At 40.7% G+C, this 12,509-nt stretch overlaps 1 protein-coding gene across 2 annotated transcripts in view; it reads left to right on the top strand.

Annotated features, from left to right (window-relative positions):
• The window catches only part of LOC126475093 (probable phosphorylase b kinase regulatory subunit alpha), a 263,393-nt gene that overhangs the window by 223,004 nt on the left and 27,880 nt on the right, over positions 1–12,509 (top strand). For both annotated transcript variants that reach the window (XM_050102666.1, XM_050102667.1), the window contains exons 20-21: positions 3,802–3,940; positions 4,045–4,097. In XM_050102666.1, coding sequence (XP_049958623.1) covers positions 3,802–3,940; positions 4,045–4,097 — 192 coding nt within the window. The remainder of the gene's footprint in view (positions 1–3,801; positions 3,941–4,044; positions 4,098–12,509) is intronic.

Below are 12,509 nucleotides of genomic sequence, written 5' to 3' on the forward strand. Positions count from 1 at the left end.
TCCCTGCGGTACTCCCGAAATTACCTCTACATCTGCAGATTTTGAACCGTTAAGAATGACATGTTGTGTTCTTTCTTCTAGGAAATCCTGAATCCAATCACAAACCTGGTCCGATATTCCGTAAGCTCGTATTTTTTTCACTAAACGTAAGTGCGGAACCGTATCAAATGCCTTCCTGAAGTCCAGGAATACGGCATCAATCTGCTCGCCAGTGTCTACGGCACTGTGAATTTCTTGGGCAAATAGGGCGAGCTGAGTTTCACATGATCTCTGTTTGCGGAATCCATGTTGGTTATGATGAAGGAGATTTGTATTATCTAAGAACGTCATAATACGAGAACACAAAACATGTTCCATTATTCTACAACAGATTGACGTAAGCGAAATAGGCCTATAATTATTCGCATCTGATTTATGACCCTTCTTGAAAATGGGAACGACCTGCGCTTTCTTCCAGTCGCTAGGTACTTTACGTTCTTCCAGCGATCTACGATAAATTGCTGATAGAAAGGGGGCAAGTTCTTTAGCATAATCACTGTAGAATCTTAAGGGTATCTCGTCTGGTCCGGATGCTTTTCCGCTACTAAGTGATAGCAGTTGTTTTTCAATTCCGATATCGTTTATTTCAATATTTTCCATTTTGGCGTCCGTGCGACGGCTGAAGTCAGGGACCGTGTTACGATTTTCCGCAGTGAAACAGTTTCGGAACACTGAATTCAGTATTTCTGCCTTTCTTCGGTCGTCCTCTGTTTCGGTTCCATCGTGGTCAACGAGTGACTGAATAGGGGATTTAGATCCGCTTACCGATTTTACGTATGACCAAAACTTTTTAGGGTTCTTGTTTAGATTGTTTGCCAATGTTTTATGTTCGAATTCGTTGAATGCTTCTCTCATTGCTCTCTTTACGCTCTTTTTCGCTTCGTTCAGCTTTTCCTTATCAGCTATGATTCGACTACTCTTAAACCTATGATGAAGCTTTCTTTGTTTCCGTAGTACCTTTCGTACATGATTGTTATACCACGGTGGATCTTTCCCCTCGCTTTGGACCTTAGTCGGTACGAACTTATCTAAGGCGTACTGGACGATGTTTCTGAATTTTTTCCATTTTTGTTCCACATCCTCTTCCTCAGAAATGAACGTTTGATGGTGGTCACTCAGATATTCTGCGATTTGTGCCCTATCACTCTTGTTAAGCAAATATATTTTCCTTCCTTTCTTGGCATTCGAGAACACAAAGCAATTTCTGCTACAGAGTGGCCATTTTGCAAGATATGATGGTAACCAAGCATACAGAAGAAAACCAACATGTAGCGACACTGAGTATGAATTAGACAATGTACTGGTTCCTACAATAACTTAACCATACTGCAGTGATCGTTAATTTTGACAACATAATACTTTGTAATATGTATATTCTTTTTCAAACTCTCTGTATTTGTATCCCGTGTAGTTCAGGATTGCAGCCAGATGACTCTGTGACTTCTTGCCACAATATTTTTGGCCGACAACCATTCAGCATCTTTAGGTGTGTGTTTAGCACTGGAGATTGCTAGTTCACATCACTAACTTTATACTAAAAATTTGGCGCAGAGATGTATGCGCAAAGCCATTACATAAGTGACCTCTGTTGGGTTTCATACTCTCTTCGAATATTGCTCCACGTATGGCACTCAGTTTTGCTTGCTATTAGCATCACAATTTCACTGTCTGTTCATTCCTTCATCCAGTGCATAATAAATGCATATTTAATTAAGTTCCTGTTGCTAACTTGCAAATAATACTTGTCCACTCGCATATTAGAGACTGACCCTTCTTCTGTTAGTATCACTAGACTTGCTTAATCACACACTGCCAATCGGAGGGCTTTCTTTTTTTTCTCCCACCCCCTAAGTTCTCTCTAACTTTGCATTTGGTTAGATGAGCACCTTCTATCCATTCATTCATCCATAATATCAGAAAACTACTTGTGCATATTACAGTTCATCATCCTAATTCTTCTATCGTAATAGTATGAGCTCAGTGTACTAGTAGTTTTAAATGAATGTTAATCAGTTCAGAATAATGGCTACAAAATGCTTGTCAGCCCAGCATATATTTCAGTGTTATCAGCCATCCTTTTCTGCTATGTGTTAAATATAGCATTTTACTGAACTAACATGTTGCCGAAAATTATTCAGCATGTTCATTTAATGTGAAGCCACACCAGATGTATTTTCGGCATAACAGAGATTCTAAAAACACACAGAGTATATAGTGGGATATTTTGAGATACTAGCCTTTTCTCCCACAGCTTCACCCACGTACACATTCTAAGTGTATATTGAACACACCCCTATGCGTCCACCTCTCCCTCTCGCTATCCACCTCATCCTTCTCCCCACTATCTTTGTCTCTTCATCTCCTCCCCCCTCCCTCTTTGTCCATTGCCTCCACTCCCTCTCTCTGACCATATCTTCCTCCCCCTCCCTCTGACCACATCTTCCTCTCCCCTCCTCTTTACAATATCTTCCTCCCCCTCTCTATTTCCATCTCCACCCCCCCCCCCTTCTTCCTTTCGATCTGCACATCACCCCTCCAAACCTTGCACCTGCCTCATACATCTCCCCCCCTCTCTGTCCTTTTCCTCCTCTCTGTGACTCTGTCCATTCCCTCTACTATCCATCCCACCTGCCCCCAGGCATGCCATCGGCATGTTTAACCCCTGTAATAAAGTTCAGTAAAGCTCCCACAAAAGTTTAACCCCTGTAATACAGTTCAATAAAGCACCCACAACATGTTTGTCATGCATGGCAGTCTACACAGTAGGGACTTTAAATTAATTTATTTGCCCCTGACATACAGGCTGCCATCGGAAGCAGATCAATACAATGAGCCAATGCTATTCCAACCCAACATGCCTGCTAGTCAGGGCAACCAAAATGTCGGGGTCTGGAAAACCATTTCTTATCAGTGACATGTAGGTTGAGAGAGAAGGCATGAATGGTGATGAACAGAAATGATTTCTTTTCATGTCGTAGTACTGAATGTGGTGGTGATGGGGGCAAGTAATATTGTAGGAAGTCACACCACACGATATATTATGTAGTAGAAAGTGAAACATGGGTCTGTGTGTTCAAAAGTCATGTCATCTCCCGTGCAGAAGACCACCCATTGATATTTAGGGATCCCATTTAGAACTAGCTACCATAGAATTGATATATTGGTGTGTAAAGAAAAAGTAAGAAATTGAAGTTATGGTTTGTTCAAGGATACGTGGTTGATATGTGATTACGTAGGCTTTCCCGGCATAATAAGTCTTGAAAGTCTTTTCGGGTTAGTTGCCGGATCCTAAAATCAACTTGACTCGATATTTCGGTGATCCAACTGTTCGCCATCTTCAGGAAAATGCTGCTTATTCTGATGAGTCGTGCTGAGAACAGCAGGACTCATCTGCATAAGCAGCATTTTCCTGAAGATGGCGAACAGTTGGATCGACGAAATATTGAGTCAAGTTGATTTTAGGATCCGGCAGCAAACCCAAACAGACTTTCAAGATGTGGTTGATATGTTTATACCAAGCCTGTGGTTACTTTCTGGGTGGAAATCCGTACTCACTAGTAGACTGTTTTATTTAATCTGCTGAATTGTGTCATTAGGCATACTTGAATTGCTTAGTTGGCATAGTGTTTCTTGTGAAAACTTCACAGATCATATAGTTCCTTATTTGTTCTGTTAATTGCTGAAGTGATGCATCAGTTATGAATGTATACTTGTTTCAACAGTGTCTTGTTTCACCTAAGGTTTTCTTCTCCTTCTCTCCAGGTAATGGCTACAGAACTCTCCCGCACACTCATTTGCACTGGAGAGGAAGCCTCAGAACATCTGCTTAATTTGTCACCATTTGAAATGAAAAATCTGCTTCATCACATCTTAAGTGGAAAAGAGTTTGCTCTAAGCAGTGGTAAGTAGTGTTCTATATGCTGATAGCAGTGCACTTGATAATCCTTGAAAGAAATGTATTCCCAGAATGTATAATGCAGCTTTCTTTTTTCAATTTTTATATAGTTGGACATGGCAACTTCTCCGTAATCAGCAGCAAATCAAGCCGTGTTAGTAAGGTTAGTATCTTATCTTAATAATGTGAACATTGCTTTTATATAAATGAGGAGAAATAATTGGGAAAGTGATTAAGAAATGCATGGTAAAACTATGTTTGCACACATAGGAAAACAACTATTAGATGTAAAAGAACAAGTGTTTATATTTGAGCAAGAATATGTAGTAAGCAGGAAAACTAGTTACACACTACCAACGTAAGTGAGGTGGTTCATGCATCAGTGCAGCTTCAAGAGGCAGCATAATATTGGTAAGGATAATCAACACTTTATCACATGTAATTCATAATATGTAGCTTTGATAATTGTGTTTATTTGTATTGTCCTTCATTAAGTGTCTCACTCAATGTTTGTCTTACTTACAGCAGGGTTGGCCATGGCATGCAAAACTTTACACATGCACAATGTGCTGCATGTGTCTAGTTCAGGGCTCAGTCTGTGTTGGCACTACTTGGGATTTCTTGGCTTTGCTAGGTCCATCTCAGCACTGCTGGGCACAGTGTGACATTTTATTCAGCACTGTTTCTTCTGGCATTTGGTGTAGCATTTCTTGGTCAGCAGGACGTTTTTCTATTCGCAGAATTCTAGTGTCAGTGCTGTTTATTCTTCACTATTTGCTCGTGATATAAAGGACATTTACCATTCAAGCAGCTATTTGCACAAAAATCAGAAGTTTAGTATCTATCATAACAAACCTTCAAAAATGAATGGGAGTCACAGTTATTTTTTGAAGGGAAGGATGAGAATTCTCGATGCTTATTATGCCATCACATAATCAACAGGTAACACAAATTTTCTGTACAGTGGCATTAAAACACTGTGCACAAAGAATTTAAGGATGATTTTTATGAGATTTGTTGTTTTGTACATCAAGAAATGCTTTTGGTAAGTTTGCAGGCAGGTACATGTGATGGAATTGGTGGTACAAATAGTAAATGTTCTGTAGTCACATGCTTCAGTACACAGTCAGAGTCAACAATTTTTGATTGAATTGAACAAAGACTAGGAGACTGATGAGGTGTCTCAGAGCATACGGTGTAATTGTAATGTATTATAGCATCCAAACTAATTAAGAAATTCACACCATGTTTTGCTTACGTGACACACATCTCTCAAACTTTTCGCACCATTGAGCTGATTTCGACATGTGCACCTTTCACTGCAGGCACAACATCCAGTCTGTATTCAAGCTGTATCCACACCCAGTGCAACATATCCACATCAACTGTGGCAATTGTAACAGTAATTTGGTACTTTAAATTACTGATGTGTTGACAGGCATTTGGTAGACTCTGTCCTTAACTTACGCCCATGGAAAGAAGGCCATGGGTGTAAAGTCAGGCTTCTTGTCTGGTTTTAGTGCGTGTAACAGTTGTAGTCGGTATGGATGCGTCTGTAGACATTCCCGAAGAACCCGGTACATGGTTGCTCTAGGGATTTGCAACTCCTGCGACACCCTCCGAACAGACTTCTGTGGTGGATATTGAAAAGCCAATGGTATTTGTTTTTTTGTTGGCTTCACTTTTTCTGGGTCATCCAGTATGAAACTTCACATCAACGCTTCCTGTCTGCATAAAATTTCTGTACCAACGGCATCTCAACATTGGTGAGGGTGGATGCTTCACTTCATATGCTACGTTTGGAAGTTCCTTTGATCCTGCATGTTTTATTTGGTCTGAATAAACCATTACATACACTAAGCCTTTTCTTGAACTGTTCTCATTATGCTTCCTCACAACAATCTGGAACACACACCAACAAAACTATATGAGTTTGTGTGTCACATACGCCAAAAGTGGTGTGAATATCTTAATTTGGGTGTTATAACACACTGAAGTTGTAGCATAACTTTTGAGACACCCTGTATATTACTGTGAAGGGCATTGGTTAACTCAAGGGGCACGCCTATAACAATATTTCAATTTAAGAAACACTATTGTTGCATATTTGAATGAAAAAGAAAAGCAGGAACCAAAATTAGAAAATCCAGAATGGACTGCAGACCTTGTATTTTAAGTGAACATGCCTGGACACTGCTCTCAGTAAGATCTCACAAGATGAAGCAGTTTTTTTTCTGATTTGACAGGGAAAGTGGATGCATTTAAAAAGGAAATCACATTGTGGAAGGAACAGCTTCTGACAAAGAACACAATCATTTCCCTAAGCTCTATTAGGTCAAGGAAAACAGATATTTTGAAGAATTCACTGTGGCTTTGAAAGAATTACAGGAAAAGTTTTCGAATTGTTTTCAGGACACCACCAATTTTTCATCTGTTTTGAGATGCTTTTCAGAACGTTTGCCATTTTATTCAAAAGCACCCCTGTACAGGTGCACGTGGAACTGATTGTGCTGCAATGTAATTTCCATTTGAAAGACAAATTAAATTAAAACTGTCCTGGATTTCAACAAAGATGTTTTCAAGGAGAGTTTCCACACCTCTACAATGAGGTCACAAATGTGATATCAATGTTTTGATCAACATATGGGTGTGAAGGCTGTTCTCAATTATGAAACTATATGTGTCACGATTACATATCAGCCTGAGAGGTGAAAACCAGTGAAACTGTCTGCTCTTGTCCATTTGCTTACACTTTCATCCAATTATAAATTTTATTATGTGTCCAGTGAGCCAAAAATAATTGAATACTACTGATAAGTTATTTTATTTAGTGTAGTGTGGTAGTGGGGTAAATATGCAGTTAGGTGAGAGAGATCTGCATGAGTACAGAGGTTTTGGCCGTCCATGCCTTTTAATAATATCACGCATGAGCTGTTTAGGTAGCTCTGGTATTAAATTTCACGATTACGATATAATTTTAGAAATTTATAGCCTTTTTGTCTCTAGGAGGTTTTTCATTTGTTTCATGACTTTCATTCAAGTGGCATTGACAATGAAGTAGTTCTGAAGTTGTAGTGTGCAGCATACTCAGCAACTGCAGCTACTGTTTTCAGTTTGCCAGAGATTGAGGGTGATCAATCATGTGGGCAGATAGCTGTACCCAAATAGAACAATATACAGTTACTGCAGTACCAGTATATGACAGGACTGCTTTTACACATGGCTGTGATAGGGCTGCAGTAGGTGTTAATGATTGGTTGTAATGGAGCAGATCTTGCATCTGGACCATCCATAGGGGAATGAAGAAAGTAGTGAAACTTGGGTCCAGGTTTGGAATTAAAATGGGCTAGCATATTTCTTAGGTTGGATGGGTGACGAGATTTTGCTTTGGGTGACCATTGGTCTCTTGAAAAGAAATGATTGAGCAAATCTGTTTTATACTAACTGAGCAGGATATTGTCTGTTTATAAAACCTCTGACAACATTAATAGCGTATTTGGATATCTCCTGTTTCTCTTCACACTGTAGGTGCCATGGCTGTATGATAGGGATTTTTTTCACATGGAACTACTTACAGCTGTCAAAATAAAGGTGCTGTTGATTATGCATTCGATACTCATCTGAAACCTAAGCAATATTCTCAGTCTTGTGTATGTGCCTATCAATGATTCAATTCCTGAACTATACGATGAACTGTAACCTTTACTCCTTGTTTTATTTATATTACACCAAGAACTTTCAATTACCATATAATGTTTCAGTCTACTAGATATGAAATAATACATGTTTTTAGGCCTCCTTTTTTCCATAGAGCTTGTATTAAATGATATATTTTTACCAATCCATTGAAACTGTTGCATAATCTACATACTCTCGTGTTTCCTTTGTCGAATGCCTCTTTCTTAATCTGCTGATAACTTTGACCATTTTACATGTCATCTATCATTCCGAGATGCTGCTTCTTGTTCCCTCTAATCTTTCCTTTGCTGCCTCTTTATTCATGACAATTTCTTAACAATATATGTCTCAGCTAATATGTTTTCTTTGTTCTTTTCATTATGACTTGTCTTTATTCCTTCCTCCACTTTTTTAAATTATTTCTACAGTTCCTATTCTATCATTCCCTTTCTCTTTATGCACTGTTCTCACCACATTTTAAATATGCACAAGTTCTTCTTTCTTGTTAGCTGAACTACACTCCATATGAAAAACTTCATGAATATCTTTCTTAATTCTGCCAGAGTTCTTTTTGCTATCAACAAAGGTTTGCTTTTACAAAAGCTCTTATACTTTAGATATGCCATTTGTTATTTCCTCCAGACAGTTTGTTTCCATCGCTAAACTTGCTAAATACCTACGTGTATCTTCATTTCACACTCTTTTTCGCAATTTTCCACTCTCTCCACCATAAATTGTAGTTTTTCCTCTGATTCTGCCAACACTGCTTGAGCATGTGGATACTTAATAATTTTTATCCTTTTTCCTGTTACTATATGTCCTGAATTTTTAATGCTTCAAAAATATACTAAAATCAAACTAACTTGTTATGTTGATGTTGCAGCACTTTATGTTTAACAAATTCACACACTCAACTCTCTCTCTCTCTCTCTCTCTCTCTCTCTCTCTCTCTCTCACACACACACACACACACACACACACACACACACACACACACACACACACACACACACGCGACCACTATGTCTGGCTGCTGAGGCTAGACTGTGAGCAACAGCACATGATAGCTGGGAGAGGGTAGCATGACTAGATGCAGTGGGGAGGATAGACAGAGGAAGGGGGAGGGGGGGGAGACAGAGGAGTAAAAAGACTGTGGGTGTGTTGGTGGAATAGAGGGCTGTGTAGTGCTGGAGTGGGAACAAAGAAGAGGATAGGTGGGTGAAGAACAGTGACTAACGAAGGTTGAGGCCAGGAGGGTTAAGGGAACCTAGAATATATTTCAGGGAGAGAACCCACCTGCACATTTCAGAAGAGCCGGTGTGTTTAGGAATAATCCAGATGGTGCAGGCTGTGAAGCAGTCATTGAAGTGAACAACATCGCAGTCACCAGTGTGCTCAGCAATTGCATGGTCTGGCTGCCACAGTTTGTCAGTGGCCATTCTGGTGGACAGACAGCTTGTTGGTTATCATGCCCACATAGAATGCTGCACAGTGGTTGCAGCTTAGCTTGTTGATCACGTGACTGCTTTCATAAGTAGGTGTGCCTTTGGTGAGGTAGGTGATACTTGTGACTGCACTGGACTAGGTAGTAGTGAGAGGATGTATGGGACATGTCTTGCACCTAGGTCTACACTACTGGCCATTAAAATTGCTACACCAAGAAGAAATGCAGATGATAAACGGGTATTCATTGGACAAATATATTATGCTAGAACTGACATGTGATTACATTTTCACGCAATTTGGGTGCATAGACCCTGAGAAATCAGTACCCAGAACAACCACCTCTGGCCGTAATAACGGCCTTGATATGCCTGGGCGTTGAGTCACACAGAGCTTGGATGGCGTGTACAGGTACAGCTGCCATGCAGCCTCAACACGATACCACAGTTCATCAAGAGTAGTGACTGGCATATTGTGACGAGCCAGTTGCTTGGCCCGTACAGGACCTGCAACATGCGGTCGTGTATTATCCTGCTGAAATATAGGATTTCGCAGGGATCAAATGAAGGGTAGAGCCACGGGTCGTAACACATCTGAAATGTAACGTCCACTGTTCAAAGTGCTGTCAATGCGAACAAGAGGTGACCGAGACGTGTAACCAATGGCACCCCATACCATCACGCTGGGTGATACGCCAGTATGGCGATGATGAATACGCGCTTCCAATGTGCGTTCACCATGATGTCGCCGAACACGGATGTGATCACCATGATGCTGTAAACAGAACCTGGATTCATTCGAAAAAATGACGTTTTGCGATTCGTGCACCCAGGTTCGTCGTTGAGTACACCATCGATCCCTTCTTCTAGTCAAGTTGTGCCACAAACTTCTCTTCTCCCAAATCCTATTTAATACCTCCTCATTAGTTATGTGATCTACCCATCTAATCTTCAGCATTCTTCTATAGCACAACATTTCGATAACTTCTATTCTCTTCTTATCCAAACTATTTATCGGCCATGTTTCACTTCCATACATGGCCTGTGATGCGGTGTCAAGGGTAACCGCAGCCATGGTCTCCAAGCTGATAGTCCATGCTGCTGCTAAGTCGTCAAACTGTTCGTGCAGATGGTTGTTGTCTTACAAACGTCCCCATCTGTTGACTCAGGGATCTGGGAGGGGGCTGCACGATCCATTACAGCCAGGCAAGATGCCTGTCATCTTGACTGCTAGTGATACGAGGCTGTTGGGATCCAGCACGGCATTCCGTATTTCCTTCCTGAACCCACCGATTCCATATTCTGCTAACAGTCATTGGATCTCGACCAACGCAAGCAGTAATGTCGCGATACAATAAACCACAATTGCGATAGGCCGGTCAACTGCTGTTTGTGTATGAGAAATCGGTTGGAAGCTTTCCTCGTGTCAGCATGTTGTAGGTGTCGTCACCAATGCCAACCTTGTGCAAATGCTCTGAAAAGCTGATCATTTGCATATCACAGCATCTTCTTCCTATCGGTTAAATTTCTCGTCCGTAGCACATCATCGTCGTGGTATAGCAATATTAACGGCCAGTAGTGTATTACAGGAATATGGGACATGTGGTAAGGAGTTGGGAGCAGGGATTGTATAGGGTTGGACAAGGATATTGTATAGCTTCCATGGGCAGTGGAATATCACTGTGGGAGGGATAAGAAGGATAATGGGTAGGACATTCCTCATTTCGGGGCATGAGAGGTAGTCGAAATCCTGGCGGAGAATGTGATTCAGTTGCTCCAGGCCTGGGTAATAATGGCTCACTAGAGGAATGCTCCTCTTTGGCTGGACGGTGACACTTTGGAGATGGGGGGTGATGTTTGATTTTGCCCAATTGTTTGGTTTTTTCTGTTGCTGTTGTTGTTGTTGTTGTTGTTGTTGTGGTCTTCAGTCCTGAGACTGGTTTGATGCAGCTCTCCATGCTACTCGATCCTGTGCAAGCTTCTTGATCTCCCAGTACCTACTGCAACCTACATCCCTCTGAATCTGCTTAGTGTATTCATCTCTTGGTCTCCCTCTACGATTTTCACCCTCCACGCTGCCCTCCAGTACTAAATTGGTGATCACTTGATGCCTCAGAACATGTGCTACCAACCGATCCCTTCTTCTAGTCAAGTTGTGCCACAAACTTCTCTTCTCCCCAATCCTATTTAATACCTCCTCATTAGTTATGTGATCTACCCATCTAATCTTCAGCATTCTTCTATAGCACCACATTTCGATAACTTCTATTCTCTTCTTGTCCAAACTATTTATCGTCCATGTTTCACTTCCATACATGGCTACACTCCATACAAATACTTCCAGGAACGACTTCCTGACTTTTAAATCTATACTTGATGTTAACAAATTTCTCTTCTTCAGAAACGCTTTCCTTGCCATTGCCAGTCTACATTTTATATCCACTCTACTTCGACCATCATCAGTTATTTTGCTCCCCAAATAGCAAAACTCCTTTACTACTTTAAGTGCCTCATTTCCTAATCTAATTCCCTCAGCATCACCCGACTCAATTAGACTACATTCCATTATCCTCGTTTTGCTTTTGTTTATGTTCATCTTATATCCTCCTTTCAACACACTGTCCATTCCATTCAACTGCTCTTCCAAGTCCTTTGCTGTCTCTGAGAGAATTACAATGTCATCGGCGAACCTCAAAGCTTTTATTTCTTCTCCATGAATTTTAATACCTACTCCGAATTTTTCTTTTGTTTCCTTTACTGCTTGCTCAATATACAGATTGAACAACATCGGGGAGAGGCTACAACCCTGTCTTACTCCCTTCCCAACCACTGCTTCCCTTTCATGTCCCTCGACTCTTATAACTGCCATCTGGTTTCTGTACAAATTGTAAATAGCCTTTCGCTCCCTGTATTTTACCCCTGCCACCTTTAGAATTTGAAAGAGAGTATTCCAGTCAACATTGTCAAAAGCTTTCTCTAAGTCTACAAATGATAGAAATGTAGGTTTGCCTTTCCTCAATCTAGCTTCTAAAATAAGTCGTAGGGTCAGTATTGCCCCATGTGTTCCAATATTTCTACTGAATCCAAACTGATCTTCCCCGAGGTCGGCTTCTACTAGTTTTTCCGTTCGTCTGTAAAGAATTCGCGTTAGTATTTTGCAGCCGTGACTTATTAAACTGATAGTTCGGTAATTTTCACATCTGTCAACACCTGCTTTCTTTGGGATTGGAATTATTATATTCTTCTTGAAGTCTGAGGGAATTTCACCTGTCTCATACATCTTCCTCACCAGAAGGTAGAGTTTTGTCAGGACTGGCTCTCCCAAGGCTATCAGTAGTTCTAATGGAATGTTGTCTACTCCCGGGGCCTTGTTTCGACTCAGGTCTTTCAGTGCTCTATCAAACTCTTCACGCAGTATCATATCTCTCATTTCATCTTCATTTACATCCTCTTCC

Source organism: Schistocerca serialis, chromosome 4 (genome assembly GCF_023864345.2).
Source record: "Schistocerca serialis cubense isolate TAMUIC-IGC-003099 chromosome 4, iqSchSeri2.2, whole genome shotgun sequence".
Taxonomy (NCBI): Eukaryota; Metazoa; Arthropoda; class Insecta; order Orthoptera; family Acrididae; genus Schistocerca; species Schistocerca serialis.